General features: G+C 48.3%; 1 protein-coding gene across 3 annotated transcripts in view; it reads right to left on the reverse strand.

Moving 5' to 3' along the window:
• Window positions 1-2,243: 2,243 nt before the first annotated feature.
• Window positions 2,244-27,782, reverse strand: part of HK2 (hexokinase 2) — a 56,676-nt gene continuing 31,137 nt past the window's right edge. For 2 of the 3 annotated variants that reach the window (XM_077931234.1, XM_028741103.2), the window contains exons 3-19: window positions 22,399-22,547; window positions 21,015-21,134; window positions 20,135-20,212; window positions 19,685-19,780; window positions 17,248-17,347; window positions 15,565-15,748; window positions 14,414-14,569; window positions 13,828-14,061; window positions 12,338-12,642; window positions 10,656-10,804; window positions 9,444-9,563; window positions 8,917-9,012; window positions 8,317-8,416; window positions 7,453-7,636; window positions 7,054-7,209; window positions 4,510-4,743; window positions 2,244-2,907 (exon numbers count right to left, since the gene is read on the reverse strand). In XM_077931234.1, the coding sequence (XP_077787360.1) occupies window positions 2,763-2,907; window positions 4,510-4,743; window positions 7,054-7,209; window positions 7,453-7,636; window positions 8,317-8,416; window positions 8,917-9,012; window positions 9,444-9,563; window positions 10,656-10,804; window positions 12,338-12,642; window positions 13,828-14,061; window positions 14,414-14,569; window positions 15,565-15,748; window positions 17,248-17,347; window positions 19,685-19,780; window positions 20,135-20,212; window positions 21,015-21,134; window positions 22,399-22,547 (2,606 nt within the window). In that variant the 3' untranslated portion in view covers window positions 2,244-2,762. The remainder of the gene's footprint in view (window positions 2,908-4,509; window positions 4,744-7,053; window positions 7,210-7,452; window positions 7,637-8,316; window positions 8,417-8,916; window positions 9,013-9,443; window positions 9,564-10,655; window positions 10,805-12,337; window positions 12,643-13,827; window positions 14,062-14,413; window positions 14,570-15,564; window positions 15,749-17,247; window positions 17,348-19,684; window positions 19,781-20,134; window positions 20,213-21,014; window positions 21,135-22,398; window positions 22,548-27,782) is intronic. The other variant, XM_028741104.2, reaches the window with a different exon arrangement.

Below are 27,782 nucleotides of genomic sequence, written 5' to 3' on the forward strand. Positions count from 1 at the left end.
CAGCTGGTAGGTGCAGAGTGCAGGAGACCCTTTGCACAGCTAAGGAAAATTAGGCCAAATCAACAGAAAAGCCTATTGATGGCTACTAGTCTTAAGAGCTAGCCAGGACCTCCTGAGTGCAGCTACTGTGGGCTTCCCAGAGGCTGACCACTGTTGGGAACAGGATACTGGGCCAGGTGGAACCACTACTGCTCTGAAGCGGCAAGATTGTTTTTATGTTCTCAAAATCTGGCCAAGTGATTTAGGGACCTTTGCGTTTCACCTCATGGAACTGTGGCAGAGAGTCTGGACCCAAATTGTCACACAAAACATAATTTTATTGCTACTGCTTTCCCTTTTCATAAAACAATCACCATCAAATAAAAATCTGCTGTTCACCAAAGAAAGTTCACTACTAGTGAAATACATTTTTTTTCCAGAGGAGGTACAATCCAGCAACCACGTAATATTCAAGTTAAAAAAATATACATTATGATCAATTTCTCCATTATACAATAGATCAAAGACTTGCGTTTCAATTCTTTCAGCAGGATGGGATAACTATTTCCAGTAAAACTGTTACGTAAAGCTGTTTGGTATTGCATTGGTCAATTCTTTTTCTTTTATTACAAAAATACTCTTGATTTATCTTGATGTTGGGACATTCCTCAGATTCCCAGCCTGCCATTTCTACCCAGAGGTTATTTTCAGAATTTTCATCTTCATTGCAACTTTGAAACTTTTATAAAATATGCAAACATTTAACATTTAAAAAAAGAGGAGAAAGTAATGTGCTTTTAATCTGTCTCAGGATCTCACCAGTGGAGATGCTCTTTTGGTACTAGTTATTCCAAACCATATAAATATATAGATACAGATATAAAGATAAAAAAAATAGAGGGGGGAAATCTATCTTCAAACTCATAGCCTCACCAAGGATTTCTTGTGTACATTGCAGGCAGGCATCGTCTTGCATTAAATAGATACCAAAAATATTCTTTTCTTTATTGTAGTACAAACACACTGCTTGGCGGGTTTCTCCCAGAATAGCAATTTCCCACTAGCAAACCATCTATTTCCTCCTTTCAGTAACAACCAAACTGGTGAGCAACTGGAAGTCAATAAGAAGGGCTCAGTGATGGCTTTTGCCAGTTAAAATGAGAATCCAAAAAAAGAGCACATTCTACATTCAACCATTCATTTCCCACTGTATCTCTCGTGGCCTCGGGGCTAAACTTGGCCACTAGTGGATTTATGGCATGCTTAAGAGATGCAGAACATTGCCATTCCCAAACAGGTTAAGCCCTTATCCTGCTCCACCAAAGCTAACCGAGTAGCAGGTGAAAGAGACAGCCCAAGTTTGCACCACAGCTGCACAGCCTCGATTCATTGCAACAAACCCATGCGCCTCTGAAAGGAACAGAGGCCCCAGAAAACGTGTTTGCAGGACTGAGCCCAAAGAGAAAGAGAGAGAACGAAGTTCCAGTAGTGGTGATAAGAACGTGGCCAGTTTCCGCCTTCTGCTAACGGATAGGCTTCACATTTTCCTATTCCTCTGATCAGCCCTGAACTGTCTCAAGCCTCCTTTTTTCTCCCTGTCTTGATCCACTGCTCCTGTCCACCCCTCCACCCACCAACCCCACCCTCGGAAACGTTTTTGCTTGCCGGAACCCCCGAAATGCTCTTCAGCCCTGCACTCCTGCCAACACTATTATTCACGCAAGAACGCCCCCCCCAGCCCCCAACTATATACAGAAAGAGAGGTACAGCTCGCAAGACATTTGTTCCAAAGTGTCGAGCCAGTTGTGAGGTAAGGTGAAGGTGCTATTTTCACAGACAAAATATAATAAGTTATTCCCCAACCCAGGTAAAAAGATAGTGCAATGCAAAACTTTTGAGGGAGGGGGGGTAAACAAGCTTCTGTTTGGCGACTGCTCTATTTACAGGAGTAGCAGCAGAAAGCAGGGACAATGCAATCCCAGTCACCAAACCCCCAGATGTGCAGGCAAGCCCCTCCACACACGCTATCCACCAAGCTGCAGTGCTAACGGAGGAAGAGCAGGCTGGAAGACAAGACCATCCCAGGAGCCCTGAAACATTCCCAGGCACATGCTTGCGTCTTCACCTTGAAATGCAATGCAAACAGGCGTTTTTGACAGCAGAATGCTCCCACGTTCCCCGGACTCAGCACCCTTCCACGGACATTCTACTCTTGAAATGGGTATACCCTGTGCTTTTAAACGTAACAACACTACTAATAACAATGAGATGCCGTGGCTTTCATGGAAACAGCAACACCTTGATCCTTCAAGCCCAATATTCAAGCCAGGTTTACCCTTCTTTTGTATTCTTCTGCTAGGACTGATCCTGCAGTTTGGAAACAGACACAGACAGAGACCACAGGTTGCAAAGTGGCAACGTGGGTGTCCCGGTTGCCCACCTTTTTTTACGGAAGACACAGGTTGTGGGGAGGTGAACAGGTGAGATCTAACACCAACACTGTGTACGCAAGATAGAGAGAGGTTTTGGGTTTGAACCAGCAGTGGTGTGAGGGAGACACGCAGACACCACGGGATGCTTGACTCGATATGTGCTCGTATGGCATGCAGAGGGGCAAAGGGGACACTTTTTGCATGGGGAATGTAGGGCCTTGGGTCACAGGAGTGGCATCTTTGGAGAAGAAGTAAAGCGAGGATCCGGCCAGCGGCGATCAAGGGCTCGAGCGGAGTGAGGGGCAGGCGCAGCTGGGGATCCGCTGGGCCCAGCTCTCCTGACCTGGGGGCCTAGTGCTGGCCCGCCTCCCGGATCCTGCACGCCACAGCAGTGATGAGTGCTGCGCCCTTGCCGCTGCCATCTTCCGACTGGAGGAAGGTCACCTCGCACTTAGGAGAGAGCTGCTTCACGGTTTCGCGCATGACGGTAGAGAAGCTGCCGGGAAAAGGGAGAGTAGATTAAGATGGGGCCAGGAGGAGAGCTCTTCTGGATCCTGCTCTCACAGTGGCCAGTCACAGAAATAAAGACACAACACGTAGGCTAATAACGTGTTAGAGCATATATAATAGAATAATGATATCATTCAAAAAAGTAGAAATAAATCTATTAGAGCTCATATATGCAGTGCAACAGACTAGCGGCGCAGAACGTCAAGCCATGTGTTCAAGATAGGTGCTGAGAAAACGTCCGTTGAAACTTTTGAAAAACTATTGAGAAAACTTTACTTTTTAGACTTTTGAGACGTCTTCTGTTGAAACCTTTGAATAACCATTGTGAGACTGACCTTTGACACCTATCTTGAATGCATGGCTCAACGTTCTGCGCCACTAGTCTGTTACATTGCATATATGAACTCTAATAGATTTATTTCTACTTTTTGAATGATATCATTATTCTATTGTATATGCTCTAACAGTTATTAGCCTAAGTGTTGTGTCTTTATTGCTGTGATTGGTTCTCACTGCAACACAGGGGTTTGTTTTTCTCGGTCGCCAAAGAAGATGCCCAAAACAGTATTTGATCACAAGAGCCTCCTTCTCCCCTCCTGTGGCTTCCAGCATCTGGCATTCAGAAGTGGTGCTGTCTCTGGCATAGGAGTCAGCCCTAGGGAACAAGGTTCCTCCCCCCCCCCCCCGATAAAATATTTGAGGGGGCCACCCCCCCAAAAAAGCTGATGGGCATTGCCATTCAAATGGCTTGTGTGTGCCGTGTCTTGTGATCAATTATGCAGGGTGGGGCTTACCTGCCCCCCCCCCCAATATTTAATTCAATTGGCATCTCATGGAGGCAGAGTATAGCCAATGCTGCTGGGAGCTACCAATAGCTCTCTTCTCTATGAATTTGTCTGACCAGCCAGTCAGACACCCCATTGCAGGCAGAGCTTATAGCTAAGCACCCCGCTCCTCTCTTATCCTGGTCACCCCACTCATTCCTCCCTCCCTTTTATATTTTAAGCTGCTTATGACTTAATTTTCTTTGCCCTACCATTAATAATAAAAGTACCATCAGTTCTAATCTTAAGTATTTGCAGACATGGGAAGTAAAGGAGTTTTGATCTCCTCCCCCCGCCCCTGCCCCACACTTAATTTCATGCAAAACACTGTACAGTTAGACCACATCTTACGCACATTTAACTTGCACAATTTCAACTGTACACAGAGGAAGGAAGGCTGGTTGAAATCATACAAGAGTTTGGACGTTATTTTTGCTGCAGGTCTGCTTGCAAACAAAAGCAGGGGGGCCAAACTAGGCCACGCTGGGATCAGGAGATGCCAGGAGCTCAGAGCACGCTTGCCCAAAACTTTGCACAGAATCAGGTCTCAGGATGGGGTGACTTTGGTGCAGGAATATTATTGCAAAAAGCATACACTCAACTCTGGGTGAATGGGTTAAAGTCCTAGAACCAGAGAGAGCCTGATTAACACATATGCGCGCGCGCCCCTCCCAATTCTGTGCAGAAGCAGCAACACTGCAGGTCCAACGCGCTCCCTCCAGCCCTCCCAGAGGCAAGGTCTTGCGGAAAGAGGAGAGACTTACTGAGGATGGAGCTTGTACAGGGTCCCATCCACGCCAACAGTGATTTTCAGGGAGTCTAGCCCACGGTTCTCTCGGATCTTGTCCACCACCGCAGCCATCCCTGCCCCACACAGCTGGGCGGCACGCCGGGCAATCACTGTGCACACTTCTTTCACGATGATGCTGTCATCACAGGTGCTCTCTAGTCCAAGATGCTGGAGGATGGAGCGGACCTGGAGGAGGGCGAGGCGGTCGCTGGAGGGGCCAAGAGAGAGAGAGAAAGTTGGGAGGGGCAGAGGCAGGCGCTTCTTGACAGCTTCGCCAGGATGGACAGAAGGCGGTCCAGTTGCCCCAGCTGTAGAGCAGGAAGGGGCACCACAGTTCCAGGCACCTGAAGCTAGGAGGCGCTGTGCAGAAGCACCAAACCAGGTAAAAACAGAGCCTTTTCTTCCTGGACCACCCAAGACTAGTGGTGGAGCATGCAGGGTCCCCCTCCCTGCTTAGAGTTGAGGGCTGTCCCAGACCCTGCCTGCATTTTGGAGGTACGGCCAGGAAGAACTTGCACTTGCACTTTGGTTGGCCAAAACTTGAAGACTCCTGGAGAGTTGCTTCCGAAGGAATACACCATGCAGAATCCTGCTAGCCCCTCATTCAAATATTTCAAATATTTAGTGAGACGCAGCAACAGACCCTGCAATGCTGAGCATGGCAGTCCAGTTCTGCCCATCACACCCCTTCAGAAAAGTGGGCTCTGTGGTGATATCACTATGCTTTGCAGTGCCACTGCATTCACACTTATTCCTTTTTCTCCAAGGAGCTCAGGGTGGCGTACAGGGTTCGCCCCCTCTTCACTTAATCACCACAACAACTCTGGTCTCCCAGTCCCTCGTCCAACATTCCTAGTCCCACTGTATCACCCTGGCTCTTTTTTCAGCCTTGCTGCTAATCGAGAGAAAACATCACAAAGACATCCTATCACATATTTCCTTTGCTAATGTTTGTGGGAAGAGGCTTTGGCCACGGGGTCAAGGTCTTGCCCAGTTGTGCCCAAAGGGAGATACCACTGGAATTCGGGTGCCGGTTAGAGAATGCTATGCAGTAGGTTCACTAGCCACCAGGTGGCAGCAAATCTCACACCGAGAGCCACATAGGTGGGAAGTTGCAGTCAGTGCAGAATGATGCAACACAATTGCTGGCAGGAGGGAGACCCTGTCTGCGCAGAACACCTGTGCTCAGAGATCTGCCCTTAATGCTGACTTGCTCCCATGCCAAGTTCAAGGTGTTATTATTAGTATACAAAGTCCTTGGCAACTTGGGATCTGTTTATCGGCAAGATAACCTGAGCCTACGTATGCCCTCCTGACCACTTCAGGTGCTTCAAAATTCCCATTCTGCATTTGTAAGGACTCGGTCTCTTACCTACACTTTGGAACTCCCTGCCTCCGGACATCAGGCAGGTGTCTGCTAAAAACCTTTGTGTTTAGACAAACCTGCCCGGATGCTCAGAAAGTTTTAATCTGATTTCAACTTTTTAAAAGTTTAAATTTATTTTTGTTCATTTTTCTCCTTGATAATTTTGCTGTTTTATCTTTTTCACAAACTGTTTGGAGGTGTGGGTTTTTAACAATCAAGTATGCATAAATCTTGTGAAATAAATATAATCAAACACATGATGCTGGTAATGGTGCAGTGCAATGTTTGATTCTCAGGCTACGCCAACAAGCCATGCAGCTCTACAATGGCCCCGGCAGGCTCCCCAAAGGATCATCTCACACACTGCTTCCTCTTCCGCCTTGCCCTGCAGAGCCTTGTCATTCCCACCTACACTTTGGCCAGTGCTGATGTCCAGCACCCAAAAGACTCATAAGGAATCTCTTCCACAGAAAAGTTCCTACAAGACTCAGACCACATTTACACAATACATTTAAAGCGCTATGATACCACTTTAACCAGCCACAACCTCCCACAAAGAATTCTGGACACTGTAGTTTCTTAAGGGTACAGATAAGTGCTAAGAGGCCCCTATTCTCCTCCCAGAACCACAATTCTCAGAGTTCCTTGGGAAGAGGGACTGGTTGTTAACAGTGGCGTAGCGTGGGGGGTGCAGGGGGGGCCGGCCGCACCAGGCGCAACATCTGGGGTTAGGGCAAATCCATAGGTTAGGGGGCGCAAATCCACGGGATAGGGGGCGCAAATTACTTGCCTTGCCCCGGGTGCTGACAACCCACGCTACGCCACTGGTTGTTAAACCACTCCAGGAATTGTAACTTGGGGAGGGGAATATGGGCCCCCTCACAACTCTCACCCACCGTAACAAACAGCAGCTCCCCAAGCTCTTTTGGGGAAGCCGTAACGGTTTAACTTTACACGTATCGTGTGAACGTGGCCTCAGAGGACAAAGGGTTTGCAGGAGGTCCTCTAGCCCCAATGGCCACAACCCCAGCAGACAGCCTGTCCGTCCTCTGCTTAAATACCTCCAGAGGGTGGGAGAGGCCACTGGCTCTACTTCCAAACCGCTCTTGCCTTTAGGTTGTCCCCCCCCCCGCCATTTTGCCCCCAACCTACCTCTCAATCTGAGACAAGAACTTGGTCTCAAAGATTCCCCTGGTCTTCAGCCGCTCGGAGATCCGCCCACGAAACAACAGGCCCCGCTTGGTGAAATCGATCAGGATGTTTCGGACAATTTCACCCAAGTACATCCCGCTGATCATTTTCTCGAACCTAAGACAGTAAAGGGAAAGGGGTTTTTATTTCATTTTTATTTTTTTGCTGCGAGGGAAATTCAGTTTAGAGGTAAACATGATCAGCATGGAGAGGCAATTTACCCTCCCTCCATAAGAACATCGGGAGGAGCTTAGCCAACAAGGACTTTAGCAAACCTGAAACATCCCCTACAGAGAGTCCTTGATGGGAGGCTGGTATGTATTAGACACATAGGAGAAGGAGGGGAAACCTCCCACCCACCTTTGCTTCCCAGGATTGAGAGAGTTTTCATCCACGGCGGCGTCAAACTCCGTACGGAAGTCATCCAAGCAGCCACTGTCGCCAAAGGCCCCCCACTCCATGTTAATGCACATCCGGCCCTCGTCCCCGTCCACCAGCTCCACATTCTTCATCTCCTCCATGTAGCAGGCATTGCTGCCTGTGCCTGGGAAGCCACAACACAGGTCAGCATCACACACGGGGGGGGGGGGGGGCGGGACGGGACGGGACACCCTGCTGCAAGCGGGCAGGGTACTAAACAAGGACCAGAGCAGCGACAGCCAAACCTCTGGGGCCTGAGGGCTGCATTCACCCTCTGCCAGCCGCATGGTGCTCACAAGACAGCTGTGGGTGTTGCCAAAAGCAGGTCTGGCTACCACACATGTGAACACACATGCACACACATTCATATTTGTGTGTTTCTTATACATTTCTTATGCATACTTATAAAGGTAAAAGGTAAAGGTACCCCTGCCCGTACGGGCCAGTCTTGACAGACTCTAGGGTTGTGCGCTCATCTCACTTAAGAGGCCGGGGGCCAGCGCTGTCTGCAGACACTTCTGGGTCACGTGGCCAGCGTGACAAGCTGCATCTGGCGAGCCAGCGCAGCACACGGAAACGCCGTTTACCTTCCCGCTAGTAAGCGGTCCCTATTTATCTACTTGCACCCGGGAGTGCTTTCGAACTGCTAGGTTGGCAGGCGCTAGGACCGAACAACGGGAGCGCACCCCGCCGCGGGGATTCGAACCGCCGACCTTTCGATCGGCAAGCTCTAGGCGCTGAGGCTTTTACCCACAGCGCCACCCGTGTCCCATGCATTAAATAAATGAATAAACGAAACCTTACCAACAATGAGCCCAACTTCACAAAAGGGGTCTTCGTACGCACAGGCCATCATGGTGCCCACTGTGTCATTCACCACGGCCACCACATCCAGGTCAAACTCCTGAGAAAGAGGGAGCAAAGAGTTTGGTCTCAGGTGCTGAATGAAAGCCAGAATCTTTCTAAAATTCAGCGGGGGGGGGGAGGGGGCGGGTGACGTCCACCAACACAAAAACAAGGATCAAGTACACAAAATAAACTAGGCATGCAGAGGCCATTCCAACGGCACAGTCCCTGCTTGTTGGGTCAGTACTCCTCTGATCACAACCAATAAATTATTTTATTAGATTTTTAGGGTCTCTGATAGGTTTGTGAGACAGGCCTTGCCTTTGCAGAAGCCATGCTGGCTCTGCTTCTGTAGGGCTTGTTCTTATATATGCCTGGTTATTTTATCAACACTTTCCACCAGTTTTCCCTGGGCAGATGTTAAGCTAACCAGCCCGATACTTCCAGGATCTCTTTTCAAAACCAGTGTTACATTGGCTGCTTCCCCATCCTCAGGTATGGAGGCTGATCTGAGGCACAAGTTACATATTTTGTCACACTTGTCTGACAGGAACGCACCTCTCTCCGGTGAATGGCCTCCTTCAGCAGGCTAACCACATCTTCCCCTTCACATCCAGAAGCATTGAAACCTTTGGTCCATTTCAGGAGAATTGCCTTAAGACAAGAAGAAGAGGAGGAAGAGGAGGAGGAAGAAGGAGGAGAAGAAAGAAGTTATGCAAACACAAAATTGTCAAGGGTACAGTGAAGCAAAAGGATGCAATTCAAGAACTGTATCCTAGGGTCATCTTGGTGCCCTCCTGATTGTATTACAGCTTCCATCAACCCAGGCCTGTACGATGCAGGGACCAATGTGACAATAGTGCAAAACATCTGGAAGGCACCAGATTGAGGAAGGCTGATTTAGCGTGATGTGTGCTAGCAGGAAAACTTTGCCAGCATTTAGTTTCCTTTCCCCCAAATCTCTGCCAGAGATTGCATTTGATAGCTCCACTTAGCCTAACAAGCCAGCTTTGTTGTAAAACACATTGTCTTGTCCTTTTTGCAGGAATGACTTACGGTGGAGGGAGAAGACAAACGAAGCTCACCTCATCCAGGCTGTTCTGGTGACAAGGGAAAGAGAAAGTGAATCCGAGAGGCAGCGACACGCCTTTCATCCCCATGTACTCCAAGAAGTCAGCAATGCAGTGGACAATGTGATCAAAGAGCTGAAAGGCAGAAGTGCAAAATGGAGTCGGGAGAAAACGGCTCAGAGCAGCTGAGCAGCTCAGGTGGGTCTTGCTGGCATCACAAAGTGAGCAGGACCGAGCTGCTCTCTATCCTGAACCAAACTACCAGCATCATTTGACGCCATCTTGCATTTAAAGTTCTTCTGCAAACTACCAACATCATTTAAAGCAATCTTGGGAATGCAGCCACTAACTTCCTCATCATGGGATAAGGGCTGCATTCTGGACAGGGCAGTGGGGGGCTCTTGAGGGAGATCAGCAGAGGGAAGAGGATAAGCCAGTCTCCAGCAACCTGATGCCCTCCAGGTGCTTTTGGACTACGACTCCCATTAGTTGTGCTGTCTGATGGAACTTGTAGTCCAAAACATCTGGAGGACACCATGTTTGCAAAGGCTAGGATGGCCTCGGTCTCCATGGAGTGCATGCACATCGCTGCACTAAGGCACAAGCTCCAGGGTGTGGCTGAGGCCCTTCTCTGAATAAACCATATTTTATGTCATAGTTAATTCGGCCCGCACAACCCCATTGCAGCAAGGGCTTAGAATAAGGTTCATTGCCCAAAGTGCTCAAGGAAACACTTCAGGCAGAAATGTCTTTTTTTCTTGGTGAAGAGAGACGTTCCAGGGAAAGTGGACCCAGCCTAAGGGACCCAGCCTTTGTCACAGTGCAAATCCAATGTAACAAATAATGTCTCAAGTAAATAATGACACATAGATTGCAGGCACTGAGCTTGAATGGTTAGGGTTGTCTGTAAAAACACCACTCAGGGCCTTTACTATCTGAAGAAAAGGGACTCTGCAAAAAGGAGTTCTGATATAACAGGCCCTGAAGGCAGTGCTTTGGCCAGAAAAGGATCCCCATCCCTGGTCCACCAGGTTGGACATTTATCATTGCACCATCTCTTCTGACTGCCATGGGTGTTCCCAGCCATGTGGAACAAGATCTTGTGGTTGACGGGGACCTTCTGCACGCAAACCAAGAGCTCTCCTGCTCAGCTACAGTTTTCTCTGACCCTCTCAGAAGTCAAAGCCCCCATTTTGATCCCTGTCAGTGTTGCACTGATTTGCTCACCTCATCTCCTGTCCCCTGCATGATGTCCTGAGGGATCGAATAGATCTTGTTGTGCATCTCCACACTTCGCCGCATCCCATTCCGCACGCGCACAAGCAGCACCCGGAAGTTTGTGCCCCCGAGATCCAAGGCCAGGAACTCCCCCTTTTCTGAACCAAAAACAGACACACTTGCCATCAGCACTCCTCTCCCCTCCATCTTCCAAGGACACTTGAACCCAGAGGACTATTTGTGGTCTCTTTAAGTTGGGTAGGATGTGTTAGACCTGCCTTCTAGATACGTATGGGTGTTGAGATAGATACCATCTGCAGGGCACCAGGTTGGCAGAGGCTGCTCTGGCTAACCTGGCACAAGTGAAAATTCCTTTCTGACTCCAGAAAGGGCAGTGGAGAAAAGGGAAATGATAGGTTGCAGCGCTTGTGATTTGTTAGTTTAGAGAAAAGGCAAGTAAGAGATGACTCGGTAGAAGTTTATAAAATTATGCAAGTGGATAGAGAAAAGTTTTGCTTCTTCTCTCATAAATATTTGAACTTGTGGGCTTCTAATGAAGCTAATGTTGGAAGATTCAGGACAGACAGAAGAAAGTATGTCTTCACACACTGCAGAGTTAAACTAGGGAACTCCCTCCCACAGGAGGCTGTGATGGCCACCAACCGGGATGGCTTTAAGAGGATTAGACAACCTCATGGAGGACAGAGCTACTAGCCAGGATGGCCATGTCTTGGAGGCAGCAACACTTCTGAATATCAGTCGCTGGAAACCACAGGAGGAGAGAGCGCTCTGTGCTTGGCCCCTGCTTGCTGGCATCCCATAAGAAGCATCTGGCTGGTCACTCTGAGAACAGGGTGCTGGACTGCATGGCTCATCGACCTGGTCCAGTAGGCTCTTCTTACGTTCTTAAGAACAAGAGCTTCTAAAGCAAAATGTTATTGCGCTCCAGATTTGCCCCGTGCAAAGTCATGTCTCTTATTCCAACAGTTTCACGGGGTCCATAGAAAAAGGATTTGCTGAGGAGGAGGGGGAAGAGGGAGGGAAATAGGTCGACAGAACAGAAAGCTTTCTGACACCAGCAAATTCAGACACAAGACTTAGTAGTGATCTGCTCCCTAAAGGTGTCTGGCAGAGACTTTTTCGAACTCCTGCAAGCAGGATGCCAGCACAATATTCCTCTCCTGTGGCTTCCAGCAACTGGTATTCAGAAGCTACCTCCAACTGCAGTGGCTGGGCAGAGCCACAAGCAGCCTTTGATAGCCTTGTCCTCCAGGAATCCTCCAGTCCTCTTTTGAAAGGCGGCGGTAAATTAATGGCACTCTGGAAAAACAGCATAATTTCCCACCCCATTAAAAGAGGCCAGAATTGCCGCCGCCACAACCACTGTGCCACATATTGACACCCCCACGGTTTGATGCCATAAGCCAAAAGGGGTCATATTATTAATTACTTTTATTATTAGGTCCCACCTTTCCTCCAAGGAGACCAATGTGGTGCGCATAGTTCTCCTGCCCATTTCATCCGCAAAATGGCCCTGTGAGGTAGGCTAGAATGAGAGGCTGCGACTTGCTCATGGCTCAGTGGGGATTTGAAACCGTGTCTCCCAAGTCCTGCTCCAGTACAAGTGATGCACACAAGTGGCCAACCGGATTTGGCCAAGGACACTGTCCACGATCTTCAACCCACGTTACCTGTTCCGTCTGGGATGGAGCAGACATAAGAGGGCAGCATCTTCACGGTGGCCTCCTCGTGCGTCTCGTGGCCCAGGCCCCGCTCCATCTCTTCCTTCATCCTCTTCTTTATCTCCAGGAGCTGCTCCCGGCTGAGTCTCAGAGGATCCAAGATCTTCTGGCGCGCTTTGTGTTGGGCTGCCAGCCGGTAAGCCACCGCGGTGACCATGGCCGCGCCTTTCCCGCTCCCGTCCTCCGAGCGGATGAATCGGATGTCGCAATCGGGCAGGAAGCGGCGCACCATCTTCTGAAGGCGGCGGGCAAAGCTGTGCAAGGCAAGGGAGTAGAACAGGACCATTACAAACACATCCATGGCACATCCAGAAATCACAGACAGGGAAAGCATCATCTGGAGGACCATGGATTCCCTCCCCGAAGGATGAACTCCCTGAGCACAGCCAGCGAAGAGCAAAGTTGAAGGAGCATCTGGATAAGCTGGGGGTGTGAAAAGGACGGGGGCCAAGGTGATCAAGGGTGTGGAAACAGAGCAAGATAACTGATTGCAAGAATACTGATTGCAAAGTATTGGAAGACACAAGATTTACCCACACTGGAAGAGTGGCAGATGAAGGTGATGGACTATATGGAACTGGCAGAAATGACTGGCAGAATCCGAGACCAGGGAGAAGAGTCGGTGGAAGAAGATTGGAAGAAATTTAAAGACTATTTGCAGAAATACTGTAAAATTAATGAATGTTAAAATGATGTTGGATTGAAAATAAGTGGTATTGGCTACAAGATTAATAAGAACACGTAAATACGGATGGATAATGGATGAAAATATACAGTTATAATAAGTTAAGATATAGAGTAAAGATAAATGAAAGAGGGTAAGGATTTGCTGAAATGTCTTTGTAAATGGGAATACAAAAAGGGGAGGTGTGAGGAGGTCAAGGAAACAAGTAAATGAGCTCAAAGATATTGAAAAATGGATATATTTTCTTTTTAAATTTCTTCTTTTCAGCTACCTGTTTTTTGTATTTTGTACCTTTTTTATTCTTTTTCCTATGTGTGTTTTTTAGTTTGTTAATTGTTGTTATAATTTTAGTTTGTTAATTGTTGTTATAATTTTCTCTATTTTGTAAACTTACGTTTTCTTTTTGTAAAACTTGAATAAATATCTCTTAAAAAAAAGGGGGGGTGTGGAAACAGAGGCAGATTTAGGGCAGTGAGACCAGTTCCCCAGCACTGGGTGCCACAGGGTGCAACAACTATCATGTTGCGCACATGCAGAATGAAAGGTGAGAGGTGGGGGCAGCTGGATTTTGGCCTCGCTGGTGAAATTTGAAAGACCAAAAGTCTGCCCTTGCTGCAAACCAAGCACTTTACGAGGAATGTTTGAGGGAGCATTCTGGGATAGCTTCTCCTTCTAGGATTGGCACGCAAGGGACTTGCTTTCGATTAACCCCACACCCCATTGCTATGAAGGCTGCTTTGCTTGCTCCACTTACTGAGGATGCTTCTTGTAGACCGTCCCGTCCACTCCAACAGTGGAGCGCAGGCGCTCGACGCGCTTGTTCTCCTTGATGCGCCGGAGCACAGCCACCAGGGCAGCGCCACAGAGGTTGGCCGAGCGCGTGGAGACAATCTCGCAGATGCGCTGGGTGGCGACACAGTCTTCGTGGGAGGGTTCCAGGCCCAGCTTCGTGAGGATCTCCTGGGCTTTCAGGAGGCCTTCCTTCTCCCTGCAAATCCAGGAGAGCAAGCAAAGGGGTTCTGTAAGAGGCAGCAGTTCCTGCACGGCAGAGGGGGGGGGTGCTCTGGGGTCGTGGGGAGTCAAAGGTCCTTTACTATTTCTGAAACAGGCTCCCTGTCCCCAGCATCCCAGGGCCACCCAGTCAGCGTGAAAGGGGAGCTTTTCAGCCACTGAGACGCCTGTCTCAGCCCTTGTGCTGATTGCAGTCAATCAGAGAAAAAGTGAGTCAGCCACTTCCGGAGAAGGCACATGGGGAAAACACCAAGGGGGATTTGTTCTGGCTATTCCAAAGCTACAGATTTAGGAGCACGGAAGACACAAGGCAAGGCCCATTCACTCACTTTTCAATTGCAGAGACGTATCTGGTCTCAAAGTGTCCCGTCGTCAATAAGTCTGAGGTGAGTCTCCCATCGAAGAGGAGGTCTTCCTTGGCCATCTTCACCAGGATGAGCCTAACCAGTTCACCCATGTACATCCCGCTGATCATCTTCTCAAACCTGTGACATACCCCAAGGTGAGAGAGCGAGAGACTGAGTTTGGGCAGCAGCAGAAACTGAAGCTCCAACACACCATAAACTTGAAAAGGGGTTTGATGGATAGTTTGGGTTGCATATGGTGGCAAGAATGCGTAGGGCAGGAGCTCAGCCCTCAAAGGAGTTGTGAAAATGACAGCCCCTCCATACATCCTGTGCCTCTCCCCCCGGCAAGGAAAATGGAGCCCTTGGACAGGGGAAGTGCTCAACAACCATGTAACCCTCTGCAGAACTTTCACTGCACTTCCCAGGTTCTTGTTTGGTACCAGCTAAATATCCTGCTTTAAGCCAGCAAGCATATTCCTAAAATCAAATTGGGACTAGTTTACTTGCGGTATTGCCTTACTTCAGACACGCCCTCTCAACTGCTTTGATCTGCAGAATTGGCACTGTTACAGCTACCACACAAGACTCATTCCACACCTGCAAGCAAGCAATCTCTTCATGTGGCAGCACTACACTTCGGAACTCCCTGCCTATTGATACCAGGCAGGTGCCTTCACTGTACTCTTTTCAGTGCATGTTGAAAACCTTTTTTATTTAGGCAAGCCTTCCTAGAGCTAAATACACATCAGGAGCCTTAGTTTAGTCAGAATGGAGCATACACTTCCAGGGCCAATGCGAGATACATTAGTTCTGATTAATGAGCCGCTATGAAAATTTGTGTCCCTGCTTTTTAGACTTGTCTACCCACGTTCTAGCTGAAACCCAAGGGCCGTTTTGGTTGCCAGATGTGGATTATTTTTCAGCTCTCCTGCCCCACTGCAGTTGACAGAAACCACAGGAGGGGAGAAGCTCTTGTGCTCAAAGCCCGCTTGCTGGTTTCCTACAACAGGCATTTGTGAGAACAGGACGCTGGGCAAAAGGGGCCCTTTCTCCCTGACCCAACAGGCCCTGCTGATGCTACCCAGGGTTCATATTTTTTTAAAAAAAAACCGCAGCTGAGGCACAGGACTTACAGCTGCTTTCCCGGGTTCAGGGAGCCCATGTCAATCTCCCGGTCAAACTCGGTCCTGATGTCATTCAGGGCCCCATCGTCGCCAAAAGCTCCCCACTCCATGTTGATGCACATGCGCCCCTCGTCGCCCTCCACGAGGTCAATGTGGTGCATCTCCTCCATGTAGCATGCATTGCTACCTGTACCTAAAGGGAGGGAGAGAGAGAGAGATTAGGAGACTCTGTGAGAGTGGAAAACCTGCAGCTGGAGCCTCCCACCCTTTTCCTACTTTCAAGGGCAGCCAGTACAGTGCTCTCCAGGTGCCGCTGAGTGACAGCCCCCACCGTCCCTGGCTGTTGGCCAGGTTGGCTTCTGGAGGCTGGACGGTGTCAAAGGCCTGGAAACGATGCCTTATGAGGAACGGCTAAGGGAGCTGGGCATGTTTAGCCTGGAGAAGAGGAGGTTAAGGGGTGATATGATAGCCATGTTTAAATATATAAAAGGATGTCACATAGAGGAGGGAGAAAGGTTGTTTTCTGCTGCTCCAGAGAAGCGGACACGGAGCAATGGATCCAAACTACAAGAAAGAAGATTCCACCTAAACATTAGGAAGAACTTCCTGACAGTAAGAGCTGTTCGACAGTGGAATTTGCTGCCAAGGAGTGTGGTGGAGTCTCCTTCTTTGGAGGTCTTTAAGCAGAGGCTTGACAACCATATGTCAGGAGTGCTCTGATGGTGTTTCCTGCTTGGCAGGGGGTTGGACTCGATGGCCCTTGTGGTCTCTTCCAACTCTATGATTCTATGATTCCTCTGCCCCTGCTTTATTTCCTGGCCTTTCTGGCCCGGAACACTCATGGGGCTCTGCGACTGCAAGCAAAGTGCCAGAAGAGACTAAATAAAAGCCGCCACTACTTTCTAAGACATATTTTTGGCAGGTCAAAAGACAGTGTGTGAGATGGAGGGATCAAACTATCTGGACTGCTGCAATGCGCTCTGTGTGGGGCTTCCCTCGCACTTGGATCTGGAAGCTGCAGTTAATGCAGAATGCTGCAACGCAATTGCTGACAGGAGTGTGGCCGTGTCAGCATTGAACCCCTGTGCTCAGAGATCAGCCCTGGTTGCTGGCTTGCTTCTGGATCAAGTCCAAGGTGTTACAATTAGTATACAAAGCCCTTAACAACTTGGGGCCACTTGAGCTATGAGATCACCTTACCTCACATGTGCCCCCTCAACTGCTTTGATCGTTGGAACTGGCAATGCAACAGGTGCCACAAAATGCCCATTCTGCATTTGTAAGAACTCAATCTTTTAGTCTGACAGTAGTTACACTTTGGAACTCCCTGCCTATTGATACCAGATAGGCACCTTGACTGTACTATTTTCAGTGTGTCCTAAAAACATTTTTGTTCAGACAAGCCTATTCAGATGTTTTGAAAGTTTATTTGCATTTTAACCTCTTTTTAGTCTATTGTTATTTTCTGAAAGTCTTAAATTATTGTTGTTAATTCTTCTGAATGTTAATTTTATTGTTTTATCTTAATTGTAAGCCACTTTGAGGTTTGTTTTGTTTTGTTTTACAGACAAGTAGTGTACAAATATTACTTATAACGTAAGAAGCAGGCTGGCCTCAGGTACGCAGGAAATTCAGGTGCTTTCCAATGGTGGGGAAAATGTCACTGCCCTCCTCTCCCTGCAGACTTCTTACCAACAATCAGCCCGATTTCACAGTTGTGATCGTCGTAGCCGCAGGTCATCATTGTCCCAACGGTGTCATTCACCACAGCCACAACATCAATCTCAAAGTCCTACAGAGCAGGAAGTTGGAAAAGGCCACCGTTGATGCAAATTCTGAACAATGGTTTGTCAAGAAATGTCCAAAATACTCAAATATTCTATTCCAGCTTCTGTGTGTGTGTGTGGGGGGGGGGGTGATCAACTGAAATATTTCAGTTCTCAAGGACTCCTGACCTGGAGGCCGGTGGCTGCCAGAACCTCAGCTGCCCCAAAATGGAAAACCTTACAGGATGTGCAACTTTTGCTTTGGTATTAAAATATGTGGAGTTTGGCATTAGCTGAAAAAAAATTAACTCATAAATTAACACAAAGACTCAGAGGATTCCAAAGAATTATATGCTCTTTGGTGGGATTTTAACTTCTATACCACAGATACAGGCACATAGAACCCCCTCTCCACTGTGCAATGTGTGATTTGGTTTTCCTAAGTGTCTCAGGTTTTCTTCTTTCTTATTTAAATCTCTTCTGCATATACTGTGCTGCTTTTCACTTCATTCACACCCACGCAAACAGAAACACCCACTCACTTTACCCCTCCAGGATGAGGCTCCAGAAACTGGGTGGGGAAAGAGCTGGTTGTCTGGATGGGTCAGTCCCAGGCCCTGCTCACACTGCACCACAGTCCCCAGCCCCCAAGGCACCTTGCACAAGGGAGGCTGAGGCACCATGAACATCTAGGGATGTCCTGGCTCCAAAAAAGTAAGAAGAAAATGTGGCATCTGGAAGGCAATGGGGGCCTCCACCCCACCCCGTGCAAGGAGAAACTGGAACTCCACCAAGCTGACAAGCTCAGGAGGAGGCAAGAAGAGCTTTGCAACTGGATCAGGCCAGAGGCCCCTTTAGTCCCTTGGGAAGCCCATAAGCAGGGCTGGAGGGCAGAGGCAGTTGCCCACTTGTGCCCCCCAGAAACTGGTATTCAGTGGCAGCTGCCTGATACGAGAGGCGTATGGAGTAGCCGCCATGTTGGTGTCTGTTATGACATGGTACGGTTCACTGTCTGTGTCCACCTGGCATCTCCAGGTGGTGCAGGGACAGACTCTTGTGTGGAATCCTGCAGAGCCAGTGAGGAGAACACCGACCTTGAGGGACCAATGCTCAGACTCGGGAGAAGGCAGCTTCCTGTGGAAATGGCCCATCTAGCTGAGCGAGTGTCAACACTGACCCGCAGTGGCTCTCCAGGTTGCAGGTCAAGCCCTCCCTGGAGAAGCCAGAGAGGACCAAGGAGTGGGCATGGCCGAAGAACTGAGCATATCGCTCCTGCTCATCCAGCGACCATCTCCTGGCCATCAATGCCATAGGCAACCATGGATGCACTCTGCCACCTCCAACACACTGGGGGAAATGAAAGGAATTCAGCTGCCTGGCTCTAGAGCGGGCAAAGTGAGGTGGTCATAGGTAAAAGGTACCCCTGCCCGTACGGGCCAGTCTTGCCAGACTCTAGGGTTGTGCGCTCATCTCACTCAAGAGGCCGGGGGCCAGCGCTGTCCGGAGACACTTCCGGGTCACGTGGCCAGCGTGACATCGCTGTTCTGGCAAGCCAGAGCCACACACGGAACGCCGTTTACCTTCCCGCTAGTAAGCGGTCCCTATTTATCTACTTGCACCCGGGGGTGCTTTCGAACTGCTAGGTTGGCAGGCGCTGGGACCGAACAACGGGAGCGCACCCCGCCGCGGGGATTCGAACCGCCGACCTTTCGATCGGCAAGCCCTAGGCGCTGAGGCTTTTACCCACAGCGCCACCCGAGACCCGGGAGATCAGGGCTCAAATCCCCACTTAACCCTGAAGCTCACTGGGTGACCCTGGGCCAGTCACAGTTTCTCAGCCTAATCTACCTCACAGGGTTGTCGTGTGGATTAAATGAGGAGGGGCATGTATGCCACCTTTTAGCTCTTTGGAGGAAAATGGGGGGTATACTGTATATACTCGAGTATAAGCCGACTTTTTCAGCACATTTTTTTATGCTGAAAAAGCCCCCCTGGGCTTATACTTGAGTGAGAGTCCCTTTTGGGCTGCCCCTTCCTCCTCCGCTGCCTTTGCTGTCACCAGCCTCTGCCTCTCGGCAGCAGAGGGGCAGGGAGAGAGGAGGGGCTTGAGGGGAGAGAGAAGCCCCCTCTGCCGTGTGCGCATGCGTGCACACACACACACACGCACTCCGGCCCACCAGGAGATTTGTGGTGTGGTGAACCGGCTTATACTCGAGTCAGTAAGTTTTCCCAGTTTTTTGTGGTAAAATTAGGTGCCTCGGCTTATATTCGAGTTGGCTTATACTCGAGTATACACGGTAAATGTAATAATATTAACAACACACACAAAAACTATCTTAGAGACAGCAACAGGCTTAGCTTACCCCTCGTCTTCTTATGGCTTCCCGTAAGAGGCCCACAACGTCCCGGCCTTCCACACCACTGGATTTGAATCCCTTGGTCCACGTCACGAGGACGCTCTGTTTGAGAATAAGAGGAAAGGAAATAAGGAACTGCAGGCCAGCCAGGGGAGAGAAACAGAGGTTCAGGCTCCAAAGCAGAGAGAACTTTCCCACACCGTAGTTGTAACACAGGGACCTCACAACTTAATGCACCTTTAACTTGTGCCATTTCAGCTTTACACAGTTGAAGGCAGGCTGGCCGGTTGAAATAGCTCAGATTAAATGCATGGAAGGCAGAGAGCTTAGAAGCACTTTTTGCGTGGGGTTTTCCCATAAAGAAGGAGGCAGTTCCAAGGGAATGGCTTGAGTATACATGTTTCTGTGTACATGTGCCTTCCCTGGAACATAATCCCCAAGCAAGATGGGACTTACCTGCGCCACCCAACTCCTGGGACTGTAATTTGTTTCAACTTTTGAATACTGAATTTCAAACCTGCCCTGGGACCAGCCCTGGGAAGAGTGGGTAAAGATCACAATAAAAACCTGTGAGATCACCTTGCTCCGCATATGCCCACTCAGCCACTTCAACTGGCAGAGCTGGGAGTGCTCTAGGTGCCACCTAATACCTGTTCTGCATTTGTAAAAACTCAAACCTTCAGTGTAGCAGCACCTGTCCTCTGGAACTCCCTGCCTCTTGACATCCTTCAGTGCACTCTTTACAGCACTTGAGAAAAACGTTTTTGCTTAGGCAAGCTTAATGTAGGTTTTAATCTGTTTTTAGTTTATTACTGTTTCTATCTTTTAAATGTTTTAAAGAGTTGTTTTTACTGATAGCTGTATTGTTTTATTTTCTTTGTAAATTGCTTTGAGGGTTGGTTGGGTTTTTTTACAATCAAGTGATGTACTGAATTCTATTAAATAAATAAAATAATCATCGTAACATTTCCATTTGCTAATGGGAAGCCAGCCCAGTTTCTATCAGCCAAAACAGCCATTTCTCCTCTACACAAAAGTCCCGAGCTCCAAAAAGTGCCTGACACACCCTCCTCATGGGTTAACTATTCTTAATATCATGAATGTTGAAAGTATTCCATGTACATCATCTTAGTAAGTTCTTACAATGGACCTACGGGGCAGACCAGAATTATTACCCGCATATGTTGCAAATCAGGTGCCAAGAAATTAGCTTCTCCAAAGCCTCCTAATTGAATTCATGGAGGAGGCAAAGTTTAAAGCAGGAAATCCTCCAGAATTCCTGGAGCCTTTACCATCTCTCTCACAAATCCCAGGAGAACTTGAGTCGCAAGCTTACCTCATCCAGTTTGGTCTGGGAGCAAGGAAAGGAGAAAGTGAAGCCCAGAGGGAGCTTCTGGTCCTTGATTTCCAGTTGCTCCATGAAGTTAGCTAAACATTCAGCAATGTGATCAAAGAGCTGAGGGGCAGAGAAGGAGACACACACTTAGGAAGGCTGGCTGTAGTCAGACAATGGTGGCATCAGGATTTATTTATTTCTAACCCACACTGGAAGAATGGCAGATGAAGGTGATGGACTATATGGAACTGGCGGAGATGACTGGCAGAATCCGAGACCAGGGAGAAGAGTTGGTGGAAAAAGATTGGAAGAAATTTAAAGACTATTTACAGAAATATTGCAAAATTAATGAATGTTAGAATGATGTTGGAATGAAGTTAAGTGGTTTTAGCAGTAATGTTATTAAGGTTTATGTAAAAATGGATTGTTAATAGATGGGAATTTGAAGTAAAAATATACTAAGAAAAAGGATTAGGATAAGAACAAAGAAGGAAAGGATTTGCTGAATTAATTAATTGATTTGGGATGCAAAAAAGGGAGGTGTGAGGAGGTCCGGGAAACAAGTGAACAACAGTTAAGATATGGAAATACTGATTTGTTTTTAATTGTTATTCTATTTTTTCTGTTTTTTTGTATCTTATTTTTTCTTTTTTCTTTTTGTTTCTTTTGTACTACTGTAAAACTTTAATAAATATTATTATAAAAAAAAAGGATTTATTTATTTCTATACTACACACACAGTATATACATCCATTGAAACCAGAACTTGGCAGCTGGAGTCTAACGATAAAACATTCATTCTAAACTGCAGAATTCTGGACCCTTTTTTGGAGCAGAAAATTTGCAAACACTATTTTTGTTTTGTTTTTTTGTACTGCCGCTCAACCTGAATGACTTGGAAATCGTTTGTCAAAGGATTCGAAAATGAATCTGGATCCTATCAGCTTCCCCAAAAACATTTTATCACAAGGAAACAGTGCGATTTAAGAACTCCCTCTGTTTCTAAACAGCTTCCCTAAGAGTTGAGAATTTGCACAATGACCAAGAAGCCATCACAAATCGTGTGAAATTAACGAGAAGGCAAGCAAAGTGTCTGAGCAGGTGACTGGACCAGGTGACAATTTTGTACCCTCAAATGACAAGCTTGTTTCCAAGCTCAAGTCAAGGTGCTGCTTTTCCCATTTAAAGCCAAATTGTCCTGGGCCCAGGAGATCTAAACAGCCACTTAAGCGTGGTTGCTGAGGTCCTTTCTCTGCAGTCCTTCGTCACGGCTTCCCCATCGTTGGAAGTATGACCGTCCCTGATTTAGCTTCCTTTTTTAAGAGGAAAGAGCAATGGTGCCAAAAGGTTCCTGAGATGGTCAAGAGGAGGCAGCTCAACTCACCTGCACTCCGCTGCCCCGCATAAGATCCTCAGGGATAGCATAGATCTGGTTCTCCATCTCTACTTTCTTGCTGCCATTATCAGCCACCTTGACTCTCAGGACCCGGAAGTTTGTGCCACCGAGGTCCAAGGCCAAGAAGTTACCTTCCTCTGCAGGGGAAAAGAAAAAAAGAAAAGATAGGGATTGTTTCACTCACTGACGTAAGAAGCCCTGGATGGTGAACTAGATTTGGCTGGGCATCTGCCGGAAGACATTTATTGAGAAGCTACCAGCCATGAGGCCTGGGCTGTGCCTCTACAGGCAGAGGCTGCAGAGCTTCTGAATACCAGCTGCTGTAAACCAAAGAGAGGAGAGGACTCTTGTGCTTGAATCTTGCTTGTGGGTTTCTCATAGGCATCTGACTGGCCACTGTGAGAACAGGATGGTGGACTAGGTGCGCCGCTGGTCTGATCCAGCAGGGTCATTTTGGCTTCTCAAGAGCCTCTCTCAGCATCCACTTCTCCTTGCAGAAAAGGGAAGTTGGCAAGTCCAGGAACTCTGTGATTCTGAAGGTCCAGGTCTTGTGAAGAGGGCTCTAGCCATATGGTGTTCGTGCAGACAATAGACCAAACAGACATCAGTTAGAGGCTGCCATGACCCCATTCCTCACTGACATCAATCCACTGTACATGGGGGGGCTTGCATCCATGAGAAATGGGACTGTCGGGGGCTCTTTACCTGTTATTCCTGCACTGTGGGGGGTTGGACTAGACTCCCCTTCCAGCCCGACAATTCTATGATTCTATGACATGTACAGACTGCACCCTGCTAAAGCTTAGAAACCCATCTGATGTACGTATCAACATCTCTTTCAGTGTTTTCTGCAATCCTCGATTTAAGAAATCCTGCAAAGGATCTTGCTCCTAGGAATCAATGTGGGGGCCCAGAAACCGATACACCAGAGAGTCACTCTGCATTCCGACCACAGCATGCAAGTTATGAAAGGAAGGCAGAAGAGAAGAGGGCAAGCAGGAGATACGAAATTAATACTCTCTGACCAGGGGCCTCGGCAACCCACCCCAGATCAGGGAGGGGAGAGGAAGAACCCTGTTGGCCCCAAGCCTGGGCTGAATCCATGCAGAGTTCTCCCACCGCCTTCCTGCTTCAGAGTTGCAGGCCAGCTGGCAAGGAAAGCATCAAAACAGCCCTTCTCATGGCAAGGATTCCCGCCGTAGATAAGTTCAGCTTCCTATGGGGATCACCCTCATCGTGTTGGCAAGATCTCCTATGACAATGTCCAAGCACCCAGGCTCAGTGTGTCCCTGGTCTCTGAGAGAAGAACTCGAGACTGCAAAGGAGAAACAGGGGCTGGTGCCAGGGAGAACTAGTGGGCTAGATATGAGGTGGGAGAATTGCTTAACCCTTCCCCAAACAGTTGCCCCCCAGCAAATCATCCCCCTTTGCCATTTTATCTCTCTCTCACACACACACAGCCAGATTCTTAAACTGAAAGTGGATCCTGCTGGGTGTGGGCAGCAGATGACATCAAGAGACTTTTTGCCAAGGAGGCCTGGCAGGCATAGGAGGGATTAAGCCCCCTGCCCGCTGCATGTCTGTCATCTTCTTGGAAAGTGCAGAATTAGGGCTGTGTTTTCGCAGAGATCCGCTCTGCTTTCCCCATGGGAGATATCATGGGCCTGCTTTTTCCTGCAGCAGCACCATAAAGTTAGCTAAACCGCAGCCTTGCCTGTGGGCTTGTAGGGGATCTTGTAGGGATTTTGAGAGCAGGACGCTGGACCAGATGGGCCACTGGCCCATTCTTCACCCCAGGCAGCAAATAGGCCCCCAGCTGGAGGCAGTAGGAGAGACCAGGCTTCAAATCCCCACTCAGACATGAAGCTCACTGGGTGATATTGGGCTGGTCACTCACTCTCAGCCTAACCTACCTGACAGGATTCTTGTGAGGATAAAATGAGGAGGAGGAGAACTATATATACACCACCTTGGGCTCCTGGGAGGAAATGTAGGGTAGAAATGTAATAAATAAATAAATATCCATACACATCAACAGACGTCTAGTGTCCCAGTTAAGGGAAACAATAGTCCTGCTCTATTCTGCCTTGGTCAGACCACACCTGGAGTATTGTGTTCAGTTTTAGGGAGGATATTGACAGGCTGGAAGGTGTGCAGAGAAGGGCAACTAAGATTATCAAGGGTCTGGAAACCAAGCCTTGTGAGGAATGGTTGCGGGAGTTGGGAATGTGTAGCCTGCAGATGAGAAGACTGAGAAATGATGCTGTAGTTATCTTCAAATATCTGAAGGGCTGTCACATGGAAGATGGAGCGAGCTTGTTTATCTCCTGCTCTAGAGCAGGCATAGGCAAACTCTGGCCCTCCAGATGTTTTGGAACTACAATTCCCATCATCCCTAGCTAACAGGACCAGTGGTCAGGGATGATGGGAATTGTAGTCTCAAAACATCTGGAGGGCCGGAGTTTGCCTATGCCTGCTCTAGAGGATAGGACTCGAATCAATGGATTCAAGTTACAAGAAAGTATCAGGAAGAACTTTCTGACAGTAAGAGCTGTTCAACAGTGGAACGGTCTCCTCGGGAGGTTGTGTAATCTCCTTCATGGGAGGTTTTTATGCAAAGGTTGGATGGCCTTTAGTTGAGATTCCTGCAATGCAGGGGGTTGGACTAGATGACCCCTGGGGTCCCTTCTAATTCTACAATTCTATGATATGGCTGAAAATGCCCTCAAATGAGAGCAGAGAGAGAGAGAGACATATTTCCCTAACCCCTATTTACAAAAACTTCCCAGTTTGGTTTCTTGAGGCAAATTCTCCCTTGCTGTTTAAAAGCCTAGATAGGCACCTGACACTCCTTGCAGAAATAGCAAATTCCTTGATCCTCGTCTGTCTTAAAACAACCATTCCTCATGCGTGGGACTGTTCCCCTGCCAACTCAAGGCCCAACTCAACTCCCTGAAACTATTTTCTGTCTCAGACATGAAGCAATCAAGTGGGACGAGAGACCAGCGAAGGGGACTGGAAAGGAACAAGATTATTTGAAAGAAGTCCTTTCCATCTTTTTGGGACAGGAGGCTTCAGAGGCCCCTCTCTTTAGAAAGCAGCTGAGGGATACGTGTCAGCTGACAAGTCTGAGTTACATGTCGAGAAAGCACTTGGTGCATGCTCAAAGAGACTCTCCCTTTTTATTGTCGCCTCCCATTGCGTTGCAGGGGGTTGAACTAGATGACCCTTTCGCTCCCTTCTGACTCATCAGTTCAACAATTCTGTGATCTTTCAAAGCTGAGCTTTGGTGATCCACACAGGTTATGGAGCTCAGACCTGGCTCAGTGAGCCCTTTTCTGGGTGGTGGTGGTCATCAGCCTGTTCCACCATCCCACACCCCACCCCATTTACAAAAACTTCCCAGCTTGGTTTCCCGAGGGGAAATTCTCCCTTCTTGCTTTGCAAGCCTAGATAACCATCTGGAGCGCCTTGCAGAAGCAGCACATTCCTTGGCCCGTCCACCTCCAGATGACCCTTCCCCATTTCTGGGCCGGTCTCTCTGCCAACTCAAGAGGAGGTTCCAGTGTTGCAACAATTCACGTGGGCAGCCTGCTCCTCCAGCCAGACAGGGAGCTGCCTCTCTTCAGGGTTCTCATCCAGGCAATTCTTAGGAGCCAGCTGGCCCCAAACCCAGGCTCCCCAGGCCTTGTTTTGAGGGTGGAGGGTAGCAGCAGAAACATGTGGAGGGGTCAAATGCAGGGGACATTTCTGACCAGCCGTCAGCCCCTTTCCGAGAACACAAGAGCCCAGTGCCAAGTCAAGATCCTGGTGCCAAGTTGGCAAGACGAAAATATCCCAGCCTGCTCTTCAGCCCCAAGCCTTGTAATTCTCCCGTTTTCCTTAGGATGCTCAGCTCACCTTCTCACACTTGCAAAATGCCCCTGCCCCACATCTATTCTAACTCCAGCAGACCTAAAGGAAAACTATTTTGCAGCCCTTCATCAATGGTATTCAACGCCTTATAAACGGAACTTAATATCTAAATTAGGGTGGGAGATGTGAACTGAATAATGCAGATTACATACACATCTCTTGGAATTGTTCTCAAATAGAAATATTATGGAAATCGGCTCAGGCCAATATCTCCGGCACCTTAGGAGCTCATATACCCTTGGCACCTGAAATATTTCTGCTTGTTTATCGAAAAGATGTTATTCTGGGAAATGGTCATGAAACAGTGTCTAACCTTATGACTGCTGCAAATATTATAATAGCTAAAAATGGGGGGGGGGTTTTGGCACATATCTCCTACTACAGTTCATACCTTGGATTACAGACGCTTCGGGTTGCGTGATTTCGGATTGCGCACAGCACTGAACCCGGAAGTACTGGAATGGGTTACTTAAGGGTTTCGGCACTTGCGCATGCACAGAAGCACTAAATCAAGCTTTGCACATGCGCAGAAGTGCTGAATCGCAACCCACACATGCGCAGATGCGGTGCTGCGGGTTGCAAACATGCTTTCCGCACGGATCACGTTCACAACCCAAGCGTCCGCTGTATATCTGGTCCCCAGTAACAATGATTAAGCTAACTTACTACAAAAGAATACATATAAGCCAGAAATCGGTTTGTCCTCGAGGTCTCTTCCAACTCAACAATTCTTTGATTCTAACAAGTTCAGTGATCGCGCCCTGCCTCATACCACATTCAACCTGCTTTAACAGTTTTTATTTCTGCTCTCTGTCCTTGTGAGACGGGCAAAGGTCCCTAATGGTCTCTTTACTGGACCTAAGCGCATGTGCAAACCTTTGAAGTATTGAGTGACAAATCTCTCCCACCCCAGCCATGAAAACAAGGAGTGACCAGCTGTGATTCCTGCATTGCAGGGGGGTTCAATTACATGACCTGGGGCTCCCTTCCGACTCTACAATCCTATGACTTGGGAAGCACAGCAACACTGCCAGGGCTGATGGGAATGGAAGCCCAAAGCATTGGGAAGACACCAGGTTGAGGAAACAGCAGAAAGCCAAGAAAGGATGTTTACAGGAAACGTCCCACTAAAGAGCTGGCAGATAAGCTGGAGGCTCCCAGCCCATGACTTCCTGAACTTCAGGGGGTCAGTTTGGCTGCTAACCATCAAACAATCCAACTTCCCTGACTGAAGCCAGCTTTGGTGCTGACTGAAAGGCTTTCTGTTCCCCTGTTGCCTGAGAGTAATTCAGACCTAACATCCCAGAGGTGCAGTCCACGAGAGACCATGGCGGGGGGGGGGGAGGCGGGGGGCTTTTCTGCAGGGCTGAAGGGGACACAGAATAGTAGGACATCTGCTCAGACTGCGCAGGCTCACTGCCCTCTCGCCTCTAGGTGAAGAGGCTCTGCACATTTCC

The sequence above is a fragment of the Podarcis muralis genome, chromosome 7 (genome assembly GCF_964188315.1).
Source record: "Podarcis muralis chromosome 7, rPodMur119.hap1.1, whole genome shotgun sequence".
Classification (NCBI taxonomy): domain Eukaryota; kingdom Metazoa; phylum Chordata; class Lepidosauria; order Squamata; family Lacertidae; genus Podarcis; species Podarcis muralis.